Below are 26,511 nucleotides of genomic sequence, written 5' to 3' on the forward strand. Positions count from 1 at the left end.
CTTCTCCCAGGCTGGCAAAGCTGGTTTAAGCTGTTTTAGCTTGTCTCTCAGCCTTTACAAGCTGGATGAGGCTAGTTTAGCTGGTTTTCCAGTCTGGCCAAGCTGGTTTTCATCCAGTCTAGCTGATCTCCTAGGCTGGTCAAGGTGGTTTAAACTGATTTGGGTGGTCGTCCAGCTTGGCAAAGCTGGTTTTAGCTAGTTTCCCTGATCAGCTAACTGCTCTCCCAGCCTGACCACTGACAAGTGCCCAAATCCACTCTAAAACCCATCAAAACAGATTTGCCTTACAGCTTGGCCAGACTGGGAGACTGGTCTAAGGTGTTTTATTGTTTTTTTTTCTCTCTCTCCCTTTGCAGAGTACTAAAAGGAGAGGAGTTTTGAACATTTAAGGTGTGAAAAAAAAAAACCCAAAAAAACATTGTAGCTTCAGGAGAACAGAGATATTCCGGAGCTCCAAACATCCACGGTGAGAAGGCGACACTGTGTGTTTTACTCGGTGGGGAGGTGGAAGGGTGTTTTTTTTTTTTTTTTTTCACATGAGAAGCTGGTAAAACTCTTGATTTTGTGCATCTAATGGTCCTTTGGCACCTTGAGTTCTGTAAGAAGCCAATTTGTAGCGGTAACAGAACTAGCATGTGTGTGGTGAGCGCTAGGCTACCTAACCGCCTCAGTTCAAGCTGTAAAAGGCTGATTAGTTTCTTTCTCTCTCGCCACAGCTGAGTTCCCGTCACCCACACGGCTTTCATCCGCTCACACCTTACACACACACCAACACTGATAAGAACCGCAGTAACAAACAGGCTCTCACACACGCACATTGGAAGACAGAAACAAGGCCGTCAAAAATAAAAGCTTTCAGCCATGGTGGTGGAGGTCCTTTCTGTGTGTCCTCTAACCTCACCGCTTTATCCTGCTTTTCACTGGGTCCCCAGGTGGATGTTGCTCTGTCCTTTTGCCGATTGATGGAGCTTTGGGTTATTATGTGTGTCAGAAGACACTCTTAAATAAAGATGAGCTGATCTGAGGCCAGTGATGCTGACATCACTGTACCTTCTGAAAATTTTAATTTTGACAGACAGACAGACAGACAGACAGACAGTTATATAGATGGATAGATAGATAGATAGATAGATAGATAGATAGATAGATAGATAGATAGATAGGTAAAAAAATAACTCAACTGAAATATATACAGTAGGCCTATACATTTCATATAGGCCACATTCCTACATAGTGGTGCAGGAAACACTGGTATGGATGGAGTTCTGTGTTTTCTCTCCTGTAATTAGCTGTTTTGTGTTTAATGGTAGAGGTGGAGCATGTAGTGGATATAGAGGCCTTGTATCTACTGCAGACAGAAAAGAGGTTTCATTATCAGCTCTGCACTTAAAACACTCTGGCATTTGGAAGTTCAGGAAAGCTGAAAAAGATGAAAGGCTTTTGTTAAAAGTCCACACAGTCCAGGTTTCCTGTGGCCCGGTGAAACCCCCGTCCCCTGACCAGAGCACTCCTGTCTTTCTCTCTCTTGCGGTTCTATGAGAAAGAAAAAACTATACTGTGCCGCCGTTTCATTCACTGCCAAGATGGTGACAGGAAGTGGGGAGAAAACAAAAGACCTCCAGGGTGAGGGATGGAGGCAGAATTATCAGGTCAGTGATGGAAAGTGCCAGACTACCAAGAAGTCCAAATGCTTTTTTTTCTTAGCTCCTGCACAATCTCCTCCCCTCTCCTTGGTGATGACACAGTCTTGCGTCCTTCAGCGGGTGGAGGGGTGGGGTAATTAAAGCTTTTTATTGTGCTGCTTATCTCTCTGCAAGGAGAAATGTGAAAATCCCCAAACAAAGAAAAGCGTGTATAAGATGATTATGGTGCGGCCTAAGCTCAGAAATATTGAGAGAAAAAATGGTCCCTTGCACTTTCTTAAGGCAGGAGAAAGTGTGTTTATGGAGTTTGTTGGAGGATTAGATCCCTGTTGGCTTAGTCTGGAGAAAGCAAAAAGTTAGCAGTATTGATTTGAGCATTTTGAAATTCATGAAACAAATGTGCCACTTTAGCACAAAGAATGTCAGCGCAAAAACCTGTCTTTTTCACTAACCACTCACTGCCCAACTTGACCAGGTGATACATGCACTGGTTTAACAGAAATTGGTTTTACTTTGGTTTAACATTTTCTGGTGATCATGGCAGCTGGAAATCATAAAACAATTTAGAAAAGTGTTATAACTTTCCCTAATCGGGTGCTAAAACAACACAGACAGCTTGTGCAAATAAACAACAAAATTCATTATTATTGAGTTTCACCCTGTATGTTTTTAGGGTTAAAGAACCCAAGTGGAAGTTATTTCCGTTACCAAATTTCCGCAGATTTATACAGAGTAAATAATGGAGCCAATTTAATATGACTTCCGGTCTGAATGAAGATCTGAAAAGGGCTGCAGGGGTTTCATTCAGACAGGAAGTGCATTGAGCGGCCAAGGAGAAGGAAACCTCTGACCCGGAGACCCGTCAACTGTCTGGGAGAACACACGGATGGCTTGCAGGCGTAGACACACTCCCTGCATGTGTGGGTATAAGTGCTGAGCACCGATATAAAGCGGGAGTCTATAATCACAATAACTTGTTTAACGTGTAAACTAGCAGGAGACGGATTATAGCTGTCCGTGGGAACTGCAATGGGGCGACAATTCAACTGTTCACCTTTTTCTCCTGACATCCGTCCTCGTAATGACCTGTCCTTTCTTTCTCTGTCTTTTCTTACCTCAGGCACCTACCCTCCATTTCCGCATTGCATTTCCCAATTAGGCTTGTACTCATTGTTAGTTTATTACCAATGGCAGGGGCTCAGAAAATGTGTTTGCTGATATTCACTTGTTAATGACCAAATTCAAACCCTATTGAACGGATCCGCAGCTGTGAGAGGCCGCTAATAATAGCCTCTCTGAGACAAAAGATGAAGGAAATAGCATTACAGGGGCATAACAATAGAACTCATTGGTACTCTAATGGCACTGCCTTTCATTTAGAAATTGTTTCCTTTTTAAATTCTTTGAGCTGGCTGCACAAATCCCTGCGCTCAGCAGAGGCATTTCAGCAGGTCAGGAGCGTGCACGAGGGATCGTGTTTGTATGCGATCGCTCTGAAAGGTATTTCCACCTGGGGAAAGCCCTCCCCGCTCATTTCCTCCCATTCGGCTGCACGTTGGTGTGCATTAGTGTGGTTTTAACGAGGCAGGTACTGTTCATTAGGGCAGAGGTAAGGGGGGGGAGGAAAAGTGAGAAGAACAAACAAGTCGAGGCATTTGTTCGCTGTGTAATCTACACATCAATTATCCTACTGAGCTAATTAGCACCTAGCCGTACCCCAGGTACCTGAACTCGCACAAAAAACAGCTCTCAGGCTTCGTGATCAAAAGAAAACGGCTCGAAGGAGAACGGCTCAGAGAATTAAGCCAGAGAGGTGGATAGGAGATCAAAACGTCATTTTTTAACTGCTGAACTGTCGCGTGTAACTCTCTGCGGCCCCTCTATACACCTTACAAGAACAGAGAACACTGAGTTTTGTAAGAAAGACACATGCAAGGTGGATATTATGGCTACTTCCTAGTGCGCCACTGGCAGAAAGATTAGCACTTTGATGCTAGTGTTTTACCATTTCCTTCCCTTAAGTACTGTGGTGGTACATTGGCAAGATATCAGATGGTAATACCATTGCACTTTTATATTACTTACAAAAAAACAAAATCACTTTTTTGTTAGTGTAGCATGTTTATAGCTGTGTTGTGGGGGACATTCATCTGTTTATGAATTCATTTTTAAACAATAATGACTTGATTTGATAGCTGTTATATTTTGCAGCTCTAAAACACTATTATAAAACACATATTATGTGGTGTAAGTTATTTTCTCAAAGCAGAATGTTCAGCATATATGAGCATCTTTGTCATGCTAACTGCTTCTGTTCCGCGGTAAAGGTGTAGCGTGCTGTTGTGTTTAAGCAGCCCAGCTGAAGATTAGGCTTAAGAGTGGCGAGTTTAGCATAAGAAAGCTCGACGGGGGTCTGGCAGCGTGCCGCGGGGCTGTCTGTCTCAGGTCGTTATTTAGGTTGAGCTGCGCACGGGTTTGTGTGACAGAGCATGGGGCGATCATGGCATCTCACTCTAATTAAACACGTCGGTGCGTTTCTCAAGATGGCAGTGAAAAGACAGGTGAGAGTGCGCACGGTAAATCAAACATCTGCATGTGTTTATGCACACTACCATCATGTATTTTGTCTTGTTTCAGCCGCTGGGATTTTGCACTTAACTTTAAATGCTTTTTATCTTTTCCGGAATTCCTCCATTACTCTAAACCCGGAGGTCTGATATCCACAGCAGCAATGACACAAAGCTGATCGATGGACATCAAGCATTTGTGGTAGGCAAATTGTGTGTGGTAAATGTGTTTACTACGAACAGTGTTAGGGGGAATTCATTAAAAATTCAGTCTCCTGAATCGACTTTAAAATAACGAAAGTGGAAAAAAAAAATCTAGTATTTCAGCGGATATACCGATGGACAGTGAAACACAAATGCTCATGTATTAGTGTTGGCAACCCTAATTTAGCACCTACTTGAACTGGATTGCAGGTGGTTAGTGAATAAGACAGGTACAACACACAAAATGAATGAGTAAATTCGCCAGTATGTTGATTTAAACTGGCTGGTAAAGTTAAACAGCACACAGGTGTTGCTCGTCAGTGTGTTAAGGGTTAATTGGTGTGTGTAACTGTGTCAGGTGCGTGTAGGGCATCGGTGGCCCCATTGGGCTCTAGGGGGCCCCTGTTGTCACCGGGGCCTCATTTGCTGATTGGAGAACGGAGGTAACAGGATGAAAAGAGGCTGTTTCCTGCAGCTTGTTTGATACCTGGTGGGGAGCTTTCAGGTGACAAAGACCCGCAGCGGCAGGGGGAACAGATGTGTTCTGCCCGCTCATTAGCATCTGAATGAGCTGCTCAGATTGGGCTTGCCGGGGGGCTCTACCTCTCACCTGGATAGACCCTCTCTGATCTTTATACCATCTGAGGACCACTGCCCACCCCTTTCCTTCCCCCTGACCCCTCAGAAACTAAAAGCCTCTCTTTCTCTGTCTGACCCCCGACTGGGCAGTGGCTGAGTTTTATGACAATAATCGAACTGAGCACAGATTTCAGCATCTCATTGTGCCCCGATACGCATCGGGAAAATTCTGCCCCACAATGAATACAGCTCCCCCCAGACCCCCCTCACCAAGGCTTGGAAGATGTCCAAGAGGCTGTTTTTACCCCCTGCTTCACGCATTTTGTTATTTTATTAATTTCCCATTCATACAGACAGAATGGCCTCCGTATTTTACAGCATCAGGTTGATAAATGACGTTTCCTTTTCTTTCGCTCTGACAGACCCAGAGGAAGAACATTTTATTGCTCAGATGTTGCTATTTCAGACCTCAAAAGATTTAATGGAGCAATATTTCATTGAAGTATTAACTTCAATGTCTCAGATTTTCCTCCTAAAATTTCTTAGAAGAAATTGAAGATTGACACAAATTACTCAATTGTTGACATACTGTAAGAGTACAAAATATAGAAGTACAAAATGAATGTGGATAGCATAGCTCAGATCATTTGGTCTTGGGGAAATGAGTTTGATTGCACACTTTTATATCTTGGGATCTTATTCTCAGGAGAAACATCTAAGAAACAGCAGAAGTCTCCATTTGAACTCCACTGAATCTCATTGCTGTTTAGAGCAACAATATGTGTATTTTAGAAGGTGCATTTAGGGGCAAAGTCGTTCTTCAGAAATTAGCTCTCGTGCATCACACATTTGCTCTTTTCCTCAATCTCTCTCAGGGTTGCTACATGTAAATGCAGCAGTTTAGCATTGTAATGCCTGAAAACAAAGTTGCATCCCTGTAATCTTGTTTTAATGTGTTTTGATTTGGAGGAGCTCTCTGTCAGACCGATGTCATGGTGATCTTCAGGTGGGACTCTGACAGATAGAGTTTATTCTGTGCTTGACTGTCGGTCAGGAATGCAGCTCAACCTTGAGTTGGTCAAAACGCTGTTCTCAGCTTGAACTTATCTCTCAGGGTCTGCTGATAGTTTACACTGCAGAATAAGACAGAAAAATAGACATACTAAAGTTTGGTGTGAATACAGGGCAAAGTGATTCTGTTTTTTTCCACCGTCCTTAGAGAGTCTTGTTTAAAGACCATACTTGTACATACTTACGTTCTTAATACTCATTCCTGGCCTTATTGTGAATGCTTAAAATTATTCTAAAGGGAAATAAATGCCTTTTTAATCTTTTATAAAAATATAACAACTTCCTCTGCCTCCAAAACAACTTTTCTTTACAGCTACCGATACCAATCCCTAGAACTTTTCAACCATCTATCATACAAACACAATTCCCACAATACATTTTTTTCTTGGTAAATATATCCTCTCTGAAATACGTCACATTATGAAAGTCAAATGGGTTTTGAACAATGTTTAATGTTGATTTAATCAGAACACACCTTATTTCTGTCTGCATATGTTCATTCTTTATTCATAACAAAGCAAATCCCAGTCAAATGATCCCGTTACAGAGTATAATTACATCTCAGATTTTGTTTAGCCATTATTACTGCAAACACACAGTAATCTGCTCTGACAGAGCTGTATGTTATTGTAGCATTCTTATTAATCTCGCAGGAGGTGAAATACATTTGCAAAAGCAGATCGGGGAAATACTCTATATAGATGTATTAGTGTTTTAATCATCTCTGGCAAAACTTATTTTGCAGCGATTGCTTACATTTGAATTTGCATATACTTAGTAGGTGTTATTTATTTTTATTTTAGGGCATATGGTCCTTTAGCTACTAAACATTGCAACTTTGTGCTGTCAAGAAAGACTGCTTGGCTTGTTAAAAAGCATCTTGTTTTAATGTGCAGACAATCTGTTGAGGAAATACAGTATGAACAGGGTCAGTGTTTAGTGTTATGTATATGTTGACCCTAGTTAGGGTCATAGATCACGTCTAATTTTTCCTAAGTTTGTTGTACACTGGATTTTTTTTCTCTCTCTTGAAAAACACATTTGCAATGTTTTGTTGGTTTAAAAATCGACACCAATCCAAGTGCTCAACAATAGGGCTGGGTACTGCCAATTGTAAAATTACACAATACACATTTCTATAAATACAGTATGCCACAGTTCAACATAGTGCAATGCATCACAATACCATAATGGGTGATTCTCACGAAACCTGATACAAAAATGTCCTGGATGTATTTATCCCCACAGTATATATATATATATATATATATATATATATATATTGTGTCAAAAATGTTCACTAAAACGCAGCCTACAACCATTCATATTTTTTGCATTGTGAAATTAAGCAAATTTTACCGCCCAATTCCTAATTACCACAACGTGTCCAGATGTTTTACTTTTACTATTCCCATTGTTTTCAATGATTCTCATTACCGCAACACAGTCATGTTTTACTGTATTATAGTAAAAAAGGTGTTGTACAATGATCTTTTTAAATGAATGTCACCGAAAACAAAATACAGTACTTGGGGATTACTACTATGATGTATAAATACTTTAAAATGTAAATTAGCTTTTTTTCACGTTGTGGTTAGGAGAACTGGGAGGTAAAATGTGGTCAACTGTCATGAAAATGTCATAATGTAAAAAATCTTAGTGTTTGTTCACCCAAAAATGAAAATCCTCTCACGATTTACTTACCTTAAATCCATCCCAGATGTGTATGACTTTCCTTCTTCAGCAGAACCGAAGTGAAGATTTTTATAAGCACATTTCAGCTCTGTTTGTCCATACAATGGAAGTAAACAGGTGCCATCAGTCCGCTGGATGTTTGACGGTCCAAAAGTCATATTTAGGCAGCATAAAAGTAATCCACACGACTCCAGTCGATCAATTAATGTCTCCTGAAGCAAACCAATAGGTCTGTGTAAAAAAATCAATCAATAATTAAAACTTTTTAAGCTTCTTTAGGGCCCTGTGATTTGCGCGTTGTGGAAAACACGGACGGAATCGCGAAATCCAGTCATAAAAACAGAATTAACTATAAAACTAATTTGACATATTTAGGATAAAATGAATGTATAAATGCACAGTTAATTAAAATATAATCCTAATATGTCCTAGTCTGATTATTAAAACATAAAAGGCTGAGATTTAATTAAACAAATATACGGTTTGCATGAGATGTACTTCAACAGTAAGTGAATGTGTGTGAAGCCACTGCTTATACACTAACCGCATCATTAACATCACATGCAATCTCTGTGTGTATAAATGACAAAGATCACTTTATTCACTGTGACATGCAACACATGCATATTACATATTTATATAATTAAATCACATTAGCCCACATAGCAAACGGCTATCCGGAGGTGAAAAGTGAAGTCGCTGAAAACATCTGCTTTTGCGGTAAAATGTCAAAATAAAAGCCCCATTTAACTAGACGTGTGAAACTGAAAAAATGCGACAGAAATATACAGTATTACTTCCGTATAGCAAAATGAAATATTCAATCAAGTAGCAGTAATAATGATAATAATAATATGTAAATAATAATAACATTATATTTAAACAATGTCTCTTAAATATAATGTTATTAATGTTAAAAAGAGTTTCATCACTGCTTTCATTAATACCGTGATTAATCACTGTATTTGACAAATATTTATTAATATATATAATAAAAATAATAATAATAACAATAAATAAAAAAATAAATGGGGGTTTTGCATTGTGCTGTGAAGCCCTTCATTGATACAAATAATGCAAAGTAATTGTTCTGTTCTCATTTGATTAAACTTCTATGAATTAATTTGATTAGACTATTTTTATGATAAAATTTAATTAAACTAATAACACCCGTAATTCAGAGAAAATAAAACGGAAAACACGGAAATCGGAAACAAATTAAACTGAATTTGGAAAAACTAAAATGGATTTCATAGGGCCCTTCTTCCTGCATGCTGTCGACGCATCAGTGACGTAAGCGTAATGGTGCGTTCACGCATTAAGTCAGAAGCGCGCTTTGTTTACAACAGAGGAACAAACGTCACGTGAGAGTTAGGTCATTTAAAAAAGCAATAGACCAATCCTATTGTTTACAAAAATGTCAGTGCATGCGCAGTACGGTGGCAGAAAGCTGACAGACTGCTGTGTTAGATTTTACAGATTAGACGATTAAACAAAAGTATGAGACAAATCCGTCATAAACACATTTTCGGATGAACTAACCCTTTAATGGCCTTACAATAGGCTTCATTCTCTATGTGCAACATAAAATTAATTTATTTTGATTTCAGAGTAAAGTAGGACCTGGACATTTTTAAAACAGCAAAAAGTTAACTATACAGCACAGAAGTGAGATAAATCTGACAGAGCTAAATCAAAGATAAACATGATTCATACATTTTTTAGGGTCAGTGTTAGGGTGGAGTACTTATAATGAGCTTTATATCAAAACAATAAAAGTGAATGATATGTCCTTATTTAGATAAAAAAAAAAAAAAAAAAACTTGATAAACGTGTGTGTTATTGAGTGCAGATCAAATGCCTCACTTTTATTAAACAGTTTGTTTGGCTGATAACACTGAACTGTGACAGCCGCACCCTACACTACCCAACAACACAACATACTGCACCCATCAGTACATACTGCGCCTGTCAGCGCATTCCACTACCTGACCATGTGTGTATTTGTGTGTGTGTGTGTGTGAGAGAGAGAGAGAGAAAGAGAGAGAGAGAGGGAGAGAGATACAGAAAGAGAGAGAGAGAGTGAGGGGGCAGGGAAGGAGGCGTCCACCGCTCGAGTGTCTTTGTGTCTGTGTGTGTAAAAGAGCATTTGGGTGGGAAGGCCAGAGAGGCATTTATCCCGGGAAGAGACCTTTAGCATTCCACATAGAGAGAGAGACAGAGAGAGACTGCCTGCATTAATAGACCTTATTACACGGCCTTTCTGGAATACTTGATTGTGATTGGTCAATGGCAGCATTCTGCAGTCAGATATTTTTGTAAAACATTCAAAGACATACCTACTGTTTTAATCTAGCGTACCGTATATCGTACTTCTGTTGAAGCCATCAGTCCGTGTCAATTAAGTTTCATTTTTTAAAAGTCATGTTTGAAATTCCTGGTGAAGAACTACACTACCCATGATCCTGAAGAGAAAGATCCACCAATCAGAGAATTGCGTCGAAAGAGCTCCGCCCACTTCCATGATGCACTGTGAATGACGCAGTCGATTCGCTCTCAGACTGCTTGTATATTTGTATATATCTGAATATTTTACAATAAAGTTAAAATATATTGTTTCAGACATACACCTGTGTGACTAAAATACCTTCATTTTCCAAAGAAATGACAACATAAACTAAAAAAAGAAAGTGAGGGATCATCTTGTAGTTTACAGACCTTTTGTGATTAGCTTTTTAGTGTTTTTCAGGTAAACATTAGTGAAAGTGTGTGTGTGTGTGTGTGTGATTTCATTTGGTATTTTAACACCGTTCAGAGTTCAGCTGCAGTCAAATACACATGAAAGCGATCACAGTTGATGACTTTTTGGGGTTGCATAAATATTTGATGAGCAACCTGGTTAAAAAGAGTCAAGGAGCATTTTCACGTCCCCTCATCCTGTTCATTCAGCGACCGCAGCCGCACGTGAACATCTCCATCTGAAGATGTTGAGGTGGAAAGACAGCAACAGCCCCGAGAGCAGGTGGCGTTCTGTTCGCCTTTTATATTTATACACGTTTATGGAAAATATAAAGCGGGTAGAGAAAAGTGAAGCGTGCGGAACGTTCGCCTCATTCACCGCCAAAACGACCGTCGCATAAAAGGCCCTTTCAGATGAGAGAAAATAAGAAATTGTGCATCTTTGTGCGCGAGTCGTGGCGGTGTGCCGGGAGTGGGGCTGAAGCGTTTTATCCAGCTAAAGGTTTTGTGTGTATTTGGTTAGTTACGGCAATTACGGTCACTAACTGACAGCCAAACGCATGTGGGAGAGCGCAGGGGCTGCCTCGCCGCGCAACACTCACTGTTGAACATCTGCTGAGAGATTTGCATATTAATTAACCCATATTAACTCTAATTATTCTGGGAAATTATCAAATAAATTAAATTTTCTAATTTTAACCTTTCCTTTGCTTGACGGATGTGCGAGCCGGATATACCCCTGTTACCCCGCGCTCACCTGCACAGATGCCCCCCATCAATGTCCCTCATTCAAATAAGAAGTTTTAATGTTGGCCCGTTCGGATCAGTAGTTCAGACTTTTTTTTTTTTTTTTTTTTTGCTCCATCACAAATATTATAATAAGCTATTTTATCAACATATTTTTATATGTATATTCCAAAGTTTTCATTAAATGTTACATTTTGTGTTTAAAAAAAAAAAAAGCTTTCCAGTTATAGTTTTACTCTCAGAGAACCAAGCATAGACACTGATGATGAATTTTCTTTAAGAAGCCTTCTGATTTTGTCATCATTTGCTCTCAGTATATCATTCCAAACTTATTCCAAACTTCCAAACTTTCTTTCTTCCAAGAAAATCAAATGAGATGTTAAAAAATGAAATGAAATGAAATGAAATGCATTTTATTCTCACCAAAGTGAAACATTTGTCTTGGACTCATGGTTCATACATATACACAAAGTTGTCGTTCCCCTTTAAAATCAACATATAAAATAAAACCTTAAATAGTGTAACAATAATACCAACTAAATCATCTCACATTAAAAAAAAAAAAAAAAAGAAAACGTATATAACATCATAGAACAATAAAAACAATAATATTAAAACAATATACATTAATCTTATATTAAATGTATAATATAAAAGTTGATATATATATATACTTTTATATTATTCAATTTTGTATTCTATTTTCAAATTAAATATTATAAAATAATAATAATAATTATTATTATTATTATATAAATTAAATATAATTTTGTATATTAAATTTTAAATACATTATATATATATATATATATATATATATATATATATATATATATATATATATATAATATATATATATAATACATATAATTAAAATGCATTACATTATTTACATTATTTAGGCATTATTTAGGCTTTAGAATTAAATAAAGTGTCTACAGTCCATTGCATAGGAATAGTTAAGGCAAAAATGTAAATTCTGTCATCATTTTATCACCCTCATGTTGTTCCAAAATGCATGTTTTCCATACAATTAAAGTGAATAGTGACTGAGGCTAATATATATATATATAGCAATGTGATGGACTGGCCACCTGACATATATGTTAGCCTCAGTCACTATTCACTCATTTTATGGAGAAAGAAAAAAATGCAGTTTGGAACATCATGAGGGTGAGCAAATAATGACAGAATTATTTTTATTATTTTTTTTGCTTTAACTATCCCTTTACGGCATAAAAACACATATACACATGATCAACGTAAGATGTAGTGACAAAGCAGAACTTGTTTTGATCGGGCAAGTGACACGTCTGTCAACAGCCCCGAACTCTCTCACGCTGGTTTTGTTGCGTCGCTGCTCCGGGACAGCCGAGATATCTTTTGTGTATGTATTGTGGACCTTTTCTTGGCTCATGAAATGAGAGGCGGGGGAAGTGGGCTACCCGGAGCAGACACAGATGGTGGAAGTGGGCTGGTCCAGACTGGGTCGGGAAGATCAGCTCAACCTTCAGGCTTTCTCTTCTCAGCCTGTTGCTGAGGCCTCCACAGAATAAATGGGACTTTAATTCAATTACAGTGCAGCTACTGTGGCGGTGGCACGGCAGAAATTATTGAACATATCAAGCCCTTCCTGAAACACACACACACACACACACACACACACACTCACCCTGTCCCAGACACACACACACACACACACACACTAGAGTTGGTTTACACATCAGTGAGTTTTCTCCATTCACTGGCAACTCAAAGCTGCTTCACTCTTTCACTAGTCTTTTGTTCACTCTCGCCTGCTGTCCTTCTGTGCTTTTCTCTTCCCAACACCACCCCCTTTACATCTTTTCTCTCTTTCTTTCTTTTTTCTTTCTTGAAACGTTCACGACACCCCCAGAACCCCCATATCAGACACCGAAAAAGAGATCCATGTAGAACAGATAAAGTTAACTGCAAGAAAAACAAAACAGACTCTGCTAGTATACTCGCCTTAGAGAGCAAAATCCTGTTAATTTTGAGAAGAAAAAAAATGAGTTATTCATAAATGGGTTCGAAATTAAAGAGTGAGAGACCTATAGAAAAAATCTCAATTGTTTCTCATAGATGGCAATGGAGAGCAAATTGAGACTTTTGTTGAAGTTTCTACTGAGAAAAAAGACTCCAGCAATCTCGCAAGTGTCTCCTTTTGAGTTTCAGATGAGATCTCAAACATTTCTCATCAAATTCTTCTGAGAGCAAATGATCATTTTAAAGCTCTTTACTCTTACTGGATGAGAACAATTGACTCATTTCTCACTTTTGACTCATATTTGTATTTCTCTCAATGGATTTGGGGAGAAACATCTGAGACAAACTTGATACATAACTGATATCTTGTCTCTTGAGCTATGAAAGTGTCCTCGTGGTGGCACGGTTACTCACCTCAGTCCGGGTGGCGGAGGACAAGTCTCAGTTGCCTCCGCTTCTGAGACCGTCAATCCGTGCATCTTATCACGTGACTCGTTGTGCATGACACCACGGAGACTCACAGCATGTGGAGGTTCATGCTACTCTCCGCGATCAACGCACAACTTACCACACGCCCCATTGAGAGCGAGAACCATTAATCACGACCACGAGGAGGTTACCCCATGTGACTCTACCCTCCCTAGCAACCGGGCCAATTTGGTTGCTTAGGAGACCTGGCTGGAGTCACTCAGCACACCCTGGATTGAACTCGCGACTCCAGAGGTGGTAGTCAGCGTCAATACTCGCTGAGATACCCAGGCCCCCACTAATAAAGCACATTTAACACTATTTATGATCATTTGTATGAATGACAAAATATACTGTCACGCCCCTGAACAGAGTCAACTTTTTGGAATCGTACAATTGTTTATTTTTGGAATGGACTCCCATCTATACGTGGAACACAAACAGATTTGTTAGGCAGAATGTTCACACTGCTCTTTACCTTACAATAAAAGTTCTTTGAGAAAGAAATGTTTTTGGAATGACAAAGAGGGCGAGTAAACGTTGACAGAATTGTTATTTTTGGCTGAACTATCCCTTTAAAGGAAGTCATTTCTCTTGTGGTTAGGGAGAGACAGATTATTGCTGACTTCTACCATTACGTTCTAAACTAAAGTAAATGAAAAAAAATGTAACATTTAAATGTATTGTTAGAGCTCTCTCTCTCTCTAACACACACACACTCCACTCACTGTTGGCCGTTTAGTTGATCTGCATGTGTGTGGCAGCATGTGGAGGGTCAGTTATCTTGCAGCACGGTTCACATCCTCTCCCATTAGCCCTACTGACACAACCACAGTTCTGCAGGGAGTCTATCACCTCACACACACACACAGTATTAATTCACAGCCACAGGCCCGTCTCAGAGCTACAGGCCATGTTCCTGTGCCGGACCAGAGCATGTGGACATCATGTTCCTGTGCCGGACCAGAGCGAGTGGACATACTGTGATGCCCTCAGGTCGCGTTTGTGCTGCAGCGTGAGCGAATCGAACCTTGAAGCAGTTTGGGAATTTCACAGAGGTACTAAATGCCTTAGACTTGAGAAGGGTCATTGGATTATAAAGTCAGAAGTGACAGGAAGCGTAAGAGAGATACTTCCTGTTTGTTTGGAAATGTATTCATTTTTTGCTTCATTTTTTCTTCTTTTTATTAGGCTTCATTTTAAGGCCTCATAGCATTTTAAAAGGCTTTACCTGCTATGGATAACTCAATCTTTAGAGACAAACTATTGTTTTAAAGATGAATTGGTTTGACAAGTGCAGTTTTATTTCCTGTGTTGACGTATCCCAAACAGAAATCTTATATATAGCCATATACAGTATCAATATTTAAGGCGGTCTAATTCAAATTCGGAATTCAAATTTTCATCAAATTTAAGATATAAAATGCACATTCGATTTCTAAGAATGATGCATTTGTATTTTAGATGTATGCCATGCACTGACGATGACTTGCTAGATGCAGCACAACAAATACAGTTTAACAGAACACAGGTGTCTCGAGACGCGTTTTTAAAGGTTGAAGTTCTTTTTAACTTGACACGTTATTGTTGCAAAAGCGTTCGGTGTGAACCGGCCCTTAAGGCCTGGGTATATTTAGTTTTTCTGTGTATCTGACTGCACCCGGTCGAACGCGATGCCTTTTAAAGTTGCCTTTTTTGACCGCGAGCGAATATGAATGCGTTTGACGCATGCACACTACGACTGCTTTGTGATACTTGCCGGCGATGCGCAAAGACGAGGACTGGCTGCGTGTCGAGAAAAGTTGTAGAAAAGTCCATGTAGATTTTGCTGATGATGAAATCTGTATGACGCATACTGTGCATGGAGCGATCAGCAACGCGGACAACCGAAGTATACTTTGGCCTTTAGGTGGAGGTTTTTAGCCATTGCATCTTGCGTTCAGATTAAGCAATGGGTTTTTAAATGCTATGTCAGGAAAGGAGTTCAATTTGGAAATGTGCATCTCGAGATCCTCGCCTTCTGTTCCATTCAGTTTTTTCTCCATCAGTGGACTTTAGTTTACATCACAGCTGTGAACCATGACCTGCGTTTTGCTAGTGCTAATCAGAGGCAGCTGTTATTAGGAGGTGGAACAATTTCATTTTAGAGAGCATTTTATTGGATTCAAATTTGGATACACCCCTGAGTGCAAGATAATGTCATAAATATTTTTGGTCCATTTTCCCAGAAGAGAAAGACTGTACATATTAAACATGTATGTTCTGCTTATTAGAGTACACTAGCGTAGAAGGACTCAAACATTAACTAAAAGCCACAAAACTACTTCAACTTTAATGATGATAGTTTGCATCACACTGGCTAAAGGAACATCTGGTACTAAAGAAACAACACTAGTTTTTGATTGCTTCCCTCATTTGAAAAAAAAGAAAAAGGTTCTGCAGAGGTTTTGACCCAGTTTCTTGTTTTTGAAGGGGAGTTTCTTTCATTTATAGTCTTTTCGATCTCCATTATGCATTGAGAAGCGGCCATCGGAATCAATACCATCTACCCCGGCCCTGCGATTAGTAGCGGTGGAAATGACAGGCCTGTCGCAGGCGGCGCGTAAGTTAAGCCCAGCATTAACGGTGACTGGGGCAATTAGGAATGTCATTTTAATTATCTGTGGCATCGGAGTGAGAGATGTTCCTTTTATTTGTTTGAAATCAAAAGCAGAGGAGCAGGTAGCATCGCCGTGAGAATGGCAGCCATAATCGCCTTTGTTCCCTTTGACACTTGCACGAAGGCGCAGACGAATAGAGAGTGTCATCAGAGGAGAACTTCTCCGGCAAGTAAACATTATCATTTCTTTGTGTCTGCACTCGCCAAACACAAAAGACTGATTAGAGATGAGGTGAGGAATCGTGGTAATGGCTGCGGTGACATTAGCAGGTTGGAATTATTGTGTTGAAGAGCACAATACCTCCATATGATAGGCTGTCTATCAGCCAAACAATGCGCTCGCTGTAGACTTTTACTTTAGATGAAGTTCTGCCCAACCCATCATTATTCATCGGCCTTTTCAAAATTTCCAACAGCGATCACAAAGTTGATGGATTTTGTTGTTAACTTCTCAACATGTCATGGCGCTCTCTCTCTCTCTCTCTCTCTCTCTCTGTCATTCTCTCTTTCAGTCTCTCTCACCCCATTTCTACTAAAACGGCACTGATGCTCAGATCAGGCCTGCGTTTCCACTGACCTGACAGCCGATTGATGACATAACTGACTATTTTACTTCTAAACCTGCCCACAAATAAACATCCTGCATCTCGTTTTTTGTTTACTAGTTCTAAGAACATATTTTAATTTTCAAAGTAATTAAATCTGACGTAATTTTTATGATTTTATCATTTGTAAATCAAACGGATGGTGAAAATAAAGTGGCAGGGGTCGCTGTACAACACGTCAAAAATAGGACTGGGGTGTCCATTAGCTGAATGCATGTCGTAACGCGTTACACGGGGAGATTCCAGTATGATCTTTGTTGATTATAGAGCGCAACAGTCTGGTTCCAGAAGTAAAATTCCCGATTATTTTTCCATAGGCGAATCATTTAAAAAAATAACTAATCAATGATATATGCTTCTGTTAGAGTTACCTAACCCTAATCTAACCAAACCCTAACCCACGAGTCCACATTTTTTAAGTTAATTTGTTAAAAATCATGTTAAGAACTACACTACCCATGAATCCTGAAGAAAACGATCCACCAGTCAGAGATTTGCGGCAACCAAACCGAGAGCTCGGCAGCGACCGCCCTCTCTCATGATGCATCATGAATGAAGCAATCAAGTCGGTCTCCCTACTCTCTCAAACTACTTATATATGTATTGGAATATTTTGCAATACAATTTAAATATATTGAATAATCTATTTATAATCAATTACAATGCTTCATGGGATTGTAGTTCATTCCCTCATTAAAGACGTTAAGTACGCAGACATCTCTGTACCATTGTCTTTTTGTCCAACTCTCAAATACTTCTTTGCTTTAAATAAAAGTTTGTAATGTTGTGATTAATCTAAGAGCTTGTTGGTTTGGTTCATGGCTTGAATTCTTTTGTGAACGATTTTATGAAATCCCTATGAAAAAAATACCTCCTGAACCAAGATGGCTGAAAACGTGGACGTGCATTGTTGCACTCTATCAAGTTTTCTACCAGCTAGTTTGGTTTTTCTCCAGTCTAGCCAGACTAAGTTGATGTTTAGAAAACTTTACATGGTGAGGGAATGATCTTGCCCCCTGACCTTAGACATTACTGGCTCCTGTTTCAAAACCAACAACTTTAAGTGGCTGATGCCCAGTTTCCCAACCCAGAACAGCCTTTTCTGCAATGGAAATGCATGAAACAGGGCCAGATTGGGCACTAGCACCCTGTCATTCGCAGTGTGTCCAGAAGTAGTCGGGCCAGATGCTGGGGGTGTGAGGAGTATTTTAAATGTAAATGTGTCGTGCTGAAGGTATATCTGGACCACACATCACTACTGAATGTCTCACTTATTCTTTTGGCTTTTCTATTCTTATTTTTATCCCTCCCTCTTTTTCCATGCCTCTTTCTCTCATAGAGAGCATTACACCGTCTGAACTTGCCTAAACCCTTGTGGTCACACCTCTTGAAAAGGTTTTGTTTCCCCTGTCAATTGGTATTCAGCCCAGGTCACATACGCGCACACACACACACCGTTTTCATTTTAATTTGCACCTGTTGTGCAGTTGTTCAGAAGGCAAGTGCAGACCAGTGGATTAACCAAAGATTGTGTTAGGAACACAGATGCCTAGTGTAATCTTTTTGTCCATAGGGGAATGTTAAGATAGACTTCTCTTTGTCTGTGTGTGCGTGTGTGTGTGTGTGTGTGGGTGTGTGTGTGTGTGTGTGTGTGTGTGAGTCAGCATTTAACAAAAACTAAACAATACACAAATGAATCTAAATGTAGATAGACAGATCGATATATAGACAGAGACAGACAGACAGACAGACAGACAGATAGATAGATAGATGCTTATGTGTATAGATGTGTTTTATATTAATCTTCTATGTGTGTTTGTGTTTTTGACAGTGTTGGACTACGAGAACGTTGTAGAAACCGGTTCAGACACTGAAGAGGAAGACAGACTTCTGGTGTCAGGGGAGGATGGCTTGCTCAACGGGGCGGGGAGTCCCGTCAGCCTTGTCAATCATGAGTCAGTGGCTCCGCCCTCCCCATCCCTGGATCACACGCTGCTGAGAAAGACTGTGGATGAGGACGATGATATGAAGGACAGTGGAATTGAAAATGTTTGGCACGAGAATGACTTGCTGAGCACGTCAGTTGATGGTACTGGTGAGTTTTACCCGATCCCTTTTTTAAGACACGGCCATCACATTTAAGACACACCCTCTTTCATATTAGACACGCCCCTTCCCTCACAGACACACGCCCCTCAGCTCAAAAGCATGCCCTTTCCCTTAAATGCTGCATTGTATTTAACTCAGAAAATCTGAATTTCCAACATCCTACTTGGGAAAATGCATTAAATCTTGGAAATTTGTGCAAAAATCTAAAACTCAAATTGCCAACTCTCATTAAAAAAGGAATGCCCTTCAGGCATACCCATCATAATGTAGACACGCCCCTCCCTTCTCAGACACACCCCTCATTTACAAAACACTCCCCTCCCCTCACTCAGACACACCATCTCTTCTCAGACCAAGCCCTTCCCTTTCAGACATGCCCATTGGCTCAAAAACATGCCCCTCCCCTTACATGCTGCATTGTATTCAACTCAGAAAACTGATAATTCTAACATCCTACTTTGGAAAATACACTACAACGTGGAAATTTTGCAGAAATCTAAAACAAAAATCGCCAACTCTCATTTAAAATGAAGTCACTTCAGGCACGCCCATCATAATTTAGACATGCCCATCTCCTCTCAGACATAACCCTAATTTACAAGACACTCCCCTTTCTCTCACTCAAACACACACTTTCTTCTCAGACACACCCATCTCCTTTCAGACACGCCCATCAGCTCAATAACATGCCCCTCCCCTTACATTTTGCAATGTATTCAACTCAGAAAATTGACATTTCCAACATCCTATTTGGGAAAATAGACTAAAACATTGACATTTTGCAGAAATCTAAAACAAAAATCAGCAACTCTCATTGAAAATGAAGGCCCTTCAGGCACTCCCATCAAAATGTAAACACTCCCCCTCCTCTCAGACACACTCGTCCCCTCTCAGACATACCCCTCATTTACCAGACACTCCCCTTCCCTCTGTCAGACACCCTTCTCCTCTTAGACACAGCCCTCCCCTAACAGACACACCCCTCTCCTTTTAGACACACACCTCAATTCAAAAACATGCCCCTCCCCTCACATTCTGCATTTTATTTAACTCATAAAATTAAAATTTCCTACATTCTACATGGGAAAATACACAACTTGCAGAAATCAAAAAAAAAATTGCCAACTCTCACTGAAAGTTTAATCATAATGTAGACACACCCTCTCCTCTTAGACACACCCATCCCCTCTCAGATACAACCCTCATTTACTACACACTTGCCCCCTTTCAAACATGCCTCGCCCCTCACAGACATTAGGTTTGTTTGACTTGATAAAGCGTTGCGCAGACAGATCAGCACCTGACTTAAAACAGTGCATGTTTGCTATACAATTTGTGACGTATTCCATCAAAGTACCGCAAGAGAAAGTCGAGCCATTTCTACTCTTTTTAACTCCTCCCCCTGACTGCAACCAGCAAATCTCTCCCATTGGTACGGTAAGGCGCAGATGAAGTCAAAAACACCTGCTGTATACTCATGTCTTAGACACGCCCCTATCATCTTACAAAAAACCCTCCCCTCTCTGACATGCCTCTCCCATCTTAGCCACGCCCATTTCTCCTCTCCTCCTCTCTGTTCTCTTTTTGTGTGTTCTGTTTTAAAAAATTGTGTTCAGTGTTGCTTCAGATTAAACCTGCTTACATCCTCTCAACGTTCAGTGCAACTAAAGCCGAATCTTCCTCTTTAATTAGCACATAAGAGCAGTTTCTTCCTCTAATCTATTAGCAGCTGCAGCAACTGAGGCGAATTCAGCAAGGTTTACAGAGCATCATTGGTAATTGCAGGAATAGCAAAGTGTCGCGTGTCCGCATAAACTCACACTCCCAGTTTCTCCTCCTGCAAGCATCATTGGTGCGCGAGGCGCAGTCACAGGCACAGAGAGATAAATACTTTTAATGAGGGAGAGAGGTAATCATTAAGGGAGGCCAGGCTGCTGCTCAAGTCATTAAGAATCTTAAATGAAATTTTTATTTTTATGATAGCCATTTACATGTGTAATAAGAGTCAATGATTCTTGGAAGCGTATGACAGAAACATAGGAGTGCGAGAGCCATGGAAGACAGACCATCTAAATGAGCACTTCTTCGCTATTCATTTCTGCTAATGAACTAGCTGTGCACGGAGCCGAGAGAAAGAGAGGGCGTTCGGGAGTCTAAAAATTTAATACGCCCCCCAAAAAAAAAACACGCATTTACAGCAAGGAGCCGGGAATGTGGCGTTAGGAATATTATGAAGTCTGATATTCCTCCAGGAGAACGGCTGCTGCATTATTTACAACCCGAGATTCCCAGCGATCATTGGTGTCTCTAGTCCAGGGGTTTCTCAAAATGTGTTCAGACAAAGACCCCTTTCATGAACTCTTTAAAAATATAATGCATGTTTGGTGTTGCACATCAATCAAATCAGTCTCCAAAGACTGTCAATTAACAAGAGCTGTTTTCAGAGAATATATCTTGAATGAAGTTTATTTTTCTTACAATATTGGCAAATTTAATTAATTAATTAATTAATTTTAACTTTCTTTTAAAAATAAATCTAGCAGACTATTTAGTGAAGTTTATGAGGATGTTGTCTTAGGGGCCGTTCACACTCTGCTGATCCAAAGACCCCTTTCATGACATCAACTGTTTTAGATACACCAAATATTTGACATTGCAAATTAGTTGAATGAGTCTCCACACACTGTCAATTAAATCATTTTCTCAATCATATTTTTGTCTAAACTTTAAAACAATATAAAATAACCTGAGAAGCCAAATTTAATACGATACTAAAACGTATTATTTAAGACTATATTATTTTAATATATTTTGCCCTTGTTTTAGTTATAAATCTAGCTAAATTTAGTGAGATTCATGCTGAAAACAAGAAAAATAACTATATGAATCAATTGTCTCTCCACAAACTGTCAATCATCTTCTCAGTCCCGTACTCTAAACACAAGATAATGGAGAAAAGTTATTTTTTGTTTTGTTTTACAGTAAAATTATCCAAACGTCCTTAAAACAAAATAAATGCACTTGACAAGCAAAAATGCATAAGATATTAGGACTTGTTTTTAGAAAATATATTTTGAATTATTTTATTTTCTTGTTTTATGCATAAATCTAGCTACATTTTGTCAGGATTATGACTATTTGCCGAAAGCATGCTGTCTTATGGGCCGTTTAAACAGAACAGAGCACAAGAGAAACACAGAGGTGATAAAAAAAAGAAAAAAAAAAAAAATTTCAAAGTTGATCTACTTTTAATTTTACACATCACCTTAAAAACGCGGCGCTCATGGAATGAGATGATGGAAAATGCGGCACAAAGACATCTGTCAGTGCAAGGGTGTAGATTTTTCTAGAACATTTTGGGGAGCATTTCACTATGCTTGTTTTGATTAGCATCTACCCCCCCCCCCCCCCCCCCACAATAATCTACGCCCCTGTGTCAGTGCATGTGTACATAGAACTACAATTGAAAAATAGTGCAGATGGAACGCAGGAATGCATCCTGTGTGAACGGCCCCCTAACACTGTACTGCAGTATTGCTTAATTTGATAAAAACCTCTTGGAGCCAGAATGTCTGTGATTCCACTGTGTTACAGTTCCTCAATGTGTGTGTGTTGTGATAAAAACCAAGGCAGTGTTTCTGAGCTTTGGGGGTGACGTTCATTAACTACAGAGTGAGAAGCCAATCACGCGCTCTCTCTCTCTCTCTCTCTCTCTCTCTCTCTCTCTCTCTTTATTTCTTTTGTGGGCTCTCTCCAAACTTGTGGGCACTTTCTTTCTGCATTTCTGTGTTTTTTTCACGCGTTTGGTGCCGGAATGTCTGTGCTGGTACCTCAACACATAGTTCTGTCCTGAGATAAGCCCAGCACGCTCTCTCTCGCTCTCTCTCTCTTCTTTTTTTTACTGTTTGCTGCGGTCAGTCAGATTTCTTTGTTTGTGTCGTCCTTGACTCACTCTCATATCCTGTAATGCCCTTCACTAGTACGTGACATTCTTATCATGGACAAGAGATGTTAAATTAATCACCTGCTTTCCTCTCTGCCCTTATAGGCCTCCTTTTTGTGCCGTACAAGACAGTTTTATGATTAATAATGAAAATAAAAAATAAAAAAAACTCAATTCAATTATTATTATTATTTTTTTTATTTTTTATTTGATTTTTTACTGAAATTAAAACAAGCATAAACTGAAATTAAGCTAAAATAAAATTTCATGGCTCCAAAACTACCTTAAATAAAATAGAAATGACCGCAAATTAATTTGAGTTTTACTTTGATGCATAGTATTTTATGTGTACAAACATGAAAACACTAAAATAGAAGATTGTGTCAAATAAAAAATACTAAAATAAAAATTAGAAAACACTGGAAAAACGAAAACAAGTTATGAAGTGAAAACTAACCAACACTAAGCCAAAATAGTTTTAAAAATTGACAAATTGAAAATAAAATAGGGGTCAAAATGTAAATGAATAAAAAAATAAATGAACAACTTTAATAACTGTGATACAAGGACCACCGCGAGCCCGGCGTGTTTTCTGAGAGCATGCTAACGGCCTGCAAAGACGTGAATGTTTTGAAAGTAAACCGTATGGATGGAGTGAAATACATTCAACACAAGCTTCCTTCAAATGTATGTTTACACACACACACTCACACACACACACACACACACACCACCTCAAAAAAACTGATTTATCAGCCTGAGAAAACAACAGAACTCCCTCGACTTTCGAGGAGCACCAGTCAACTCCTGCTGGAGTATTTACTTTGTGTTCTGGCAAAACACTGAGAAATAAAGTGATAGAAACAAAAAGAAAGGAGAGAATCAGCAGAATGAAGTGAAAGAGATGTTAACCCCCCTAACCCCCCACACTACTATTTAGTTAAGCATTTGATACAATGTACTTATTATGTACATACATGTTGTTATATTGTACCTACATTTAAAGAACCTGCATTTAATTACACCTGTTGTAACAGTTTTAACCATATATGTAACCCTAAACCTAAACTAACCCTGAACCCTAACCCCTTACTTAACTTATCCCTAAACTAACCCTAAACCCTAACCCCTACCCCAACCTAATAATTATAAAGCATTGGGTAAATATATATTTTTCAAGATATATATCTGACCGGTTTGTTCATTTATTTATGTTTTTGAAAAAATGATTTTGGTATTTTCCTTGGTTTTCTATGTGTATGTATTTATTTATTTCATTCAGGAATGTATTTTGTTTGCAGTGGTAATTCATGACACAGAGTACACTTACGTGTGGTGAAATGATTGTATTGAAGGATCCCTTCCATGGCATGTGGGGGGGACATGGTGTGTAGTACTTATTTGATAGCACTTATGAACAGCACTCTTATTTACAAAGATATGTCCCATAGATTTATTTATTTATTTTTTTAATTAATTTTTTTAAACCAATTAATTAATAGACAGGTCAGTTAGACAAGAACTATTTACACAATAAATTATATATAAATAAATATTTAAAATCAAGGCATTGGGGGGTGAATGGGGAAAAGTGAGTTTTGTTTTTTTTTTTCTCCCAATTTGTAATGCCCACTTCCCAATGTGCTTTTTATGTCCTCGTGGTGGCGTAGTGACTCGCCTCAGTCCTGGTGGCAGAGGACGAATCACAGCTGCCTCCGCGTCTGAGATCATCAACCCGTGCATCTTATCACATGGCTTGTTGAGTGCGTTGCCATGGAGATATAGCGCGTGTGGAGGCTTCACGCCATCCACCGCGGCATCCACGCTCAACTCACCACGCACCCCACTGAGAATGAACCACATTATAGCGATCATGAGGAGGTTACCCCATGTGACTCTACACTCCCTAGCAACCGGGCCAATTTGGTTGCTTAGGAGACCTGGCTGGAGTCACTCAGCACACCCTGGATTCGAACTAGTGAACTCCAGGGGTGGTAGCCAGCGTCTTCAGCGAGCTACCCAGGCCCCTAAAAAAAAAGTGAGGTTTTAAATCAGGACAGGATGAGGAGAAGAAGGGAAAGGGGAGAGTATAGATTTACAAGGTGTAAGAGTATAACATAAGTTTAAAACAAATGCAATTATTCTCCTGAGATAGGAACCATTGAGGTGGGGAGTGGAAGAGACCTGAGGAAGAAAAAGATTAAACCTATGTTAATCTCCCTTCCCTCTATGAGTCTGTTATATATAATGAGGTTGATTCTGGTCAGAACTATAGATAGATCTTTTTATAGTCCTGACCAAAACCCCTTCCTAACCACAACCATCACAGTCCTGATGCAATTATTTTTTTAATCCGTATATAGGAACCTCTGCACTAACCCTCACAATTAGAACCCTAATGATGATAGCCCTAGGAAGACTAGAAACTCCCCTTTATGGAGACCTCTGTATATATACTTTTTTAATTACATCATAATAACAGAGGAGGATAGGCAAAGATATTAAGAAGTCTTGAGTTTTAGATTTAGTTTCACTTTGATCCTACAACACTGGGTTTTAAACTTCTTCTATATTGCATATTAAGTGGTCCGTAGTAGATTTCCTTTTTCTTTCTTTTTTAGAATATTTTTCAATAATATCATACTTACTTTATATACATCAGTTGAGAGGGAAGAATGGAGATGCCTGTGCCCGTGCTCGCTCGATAACCTTGAGTTTTGAGTTATATTGTCCCCTAACCATACCCCTAGCCCAACCCCTAACCTAACCCTAAACCCTACCCCAACCCCTAACCTAACCCTAAACCAACCCCTAACCTAACCCTAAACCCTACCCACCAAACCCACCCTAGCCATACTAACCCTAAACCCTACCCCAACACCTAATCTAACCCTAAACCCTACCCATCCCTAAACTAACCCTAAACCCTACCCAAGCCCTAAACTAACCCTAAACCCTACCCCAACCCCTAAACTAACCCTAAACCCTACCCCAACACCTAAACTAACCCTAAACCCTACCCCAGGCCCTAAACTAACCCCAAACCCTACCCCAACCCCTAACCTAACCCTAAACCCTACCCCAACCCCTAAACTAATCCCAAACCCTACCCCAACACCTAACCTAACCCTAAACCCTACCCCAAGCCCTAAGCTAACCCTAAACCCTACCCCAACCCCTAACCTAACCCTAAACCCTACCCCAACCCCTAAACTAATCCCAAACCCTACCCCAACCCCTAACCTAACCCTAAACCCTACCCCAAGCCCTAAGCTAACCCTAAACCCTACCCCAACCCCTAAACTAACCCTAAATCCTAACCCCTTACCTAATCTATCCCTAACCTTACTCCTAAACTTTCTAGTACCAAAACTCAATAGCTGCAAATTACAGATTATTATTGGTTAATATTGTTTTTCGCCTCCTCTGCACCCTTAGTTACGTCAGCAGAAAAGAAAAGCTGTTTCAGAGGTGG

General features: G+C 39.5%; 1 protein-coding gene across 4 annotated transcripts in view; it reads left to right on the top strand.

Annotated features, from left to right (window-relative positions):
- The window catches only part of zeb2b (zinc finger E-box binding homeobox 2b), a 94,817-nt gene that overhangs the window by 51,800 nt on the left and 16,506 nt on the right, over window positions 1–26,511 (top strand). For 3 of the 4 annotated variants that reach the window (XM_051706921.1, XM_051706918.1, XM_051706920.1), the window contains one exon: window positions 18,813–19,079. In XM_051706921.1, the coding sequence (XP_051562881.1) occupies window positions 18,813–19,079 (267 nt within the window). The remainder of the gene's footprint in view (window positions 1–18,812; window positions 19,080–26,511) is intronic. The other variant, XM_051706919.1, reaches the window with a different exon arrangement.

This window comes from Myxocyprinus asiaticus, chromosome 9 (assembly GCF_019703515.2).
Source record: "Myxocyprinus asiaticus isolate MX2 ecotype Aquarium Trade chromosome 9, UBuf_Myxa_2, whole genome shotgun sequence".
NCBI classification, from domain to species: Eukaryota; Metazoa; Chordata; class Actinopteri; order Cypriniformes; family Catostomidae; genus Myxocyprinus; species Myxocyprinus asiaticus.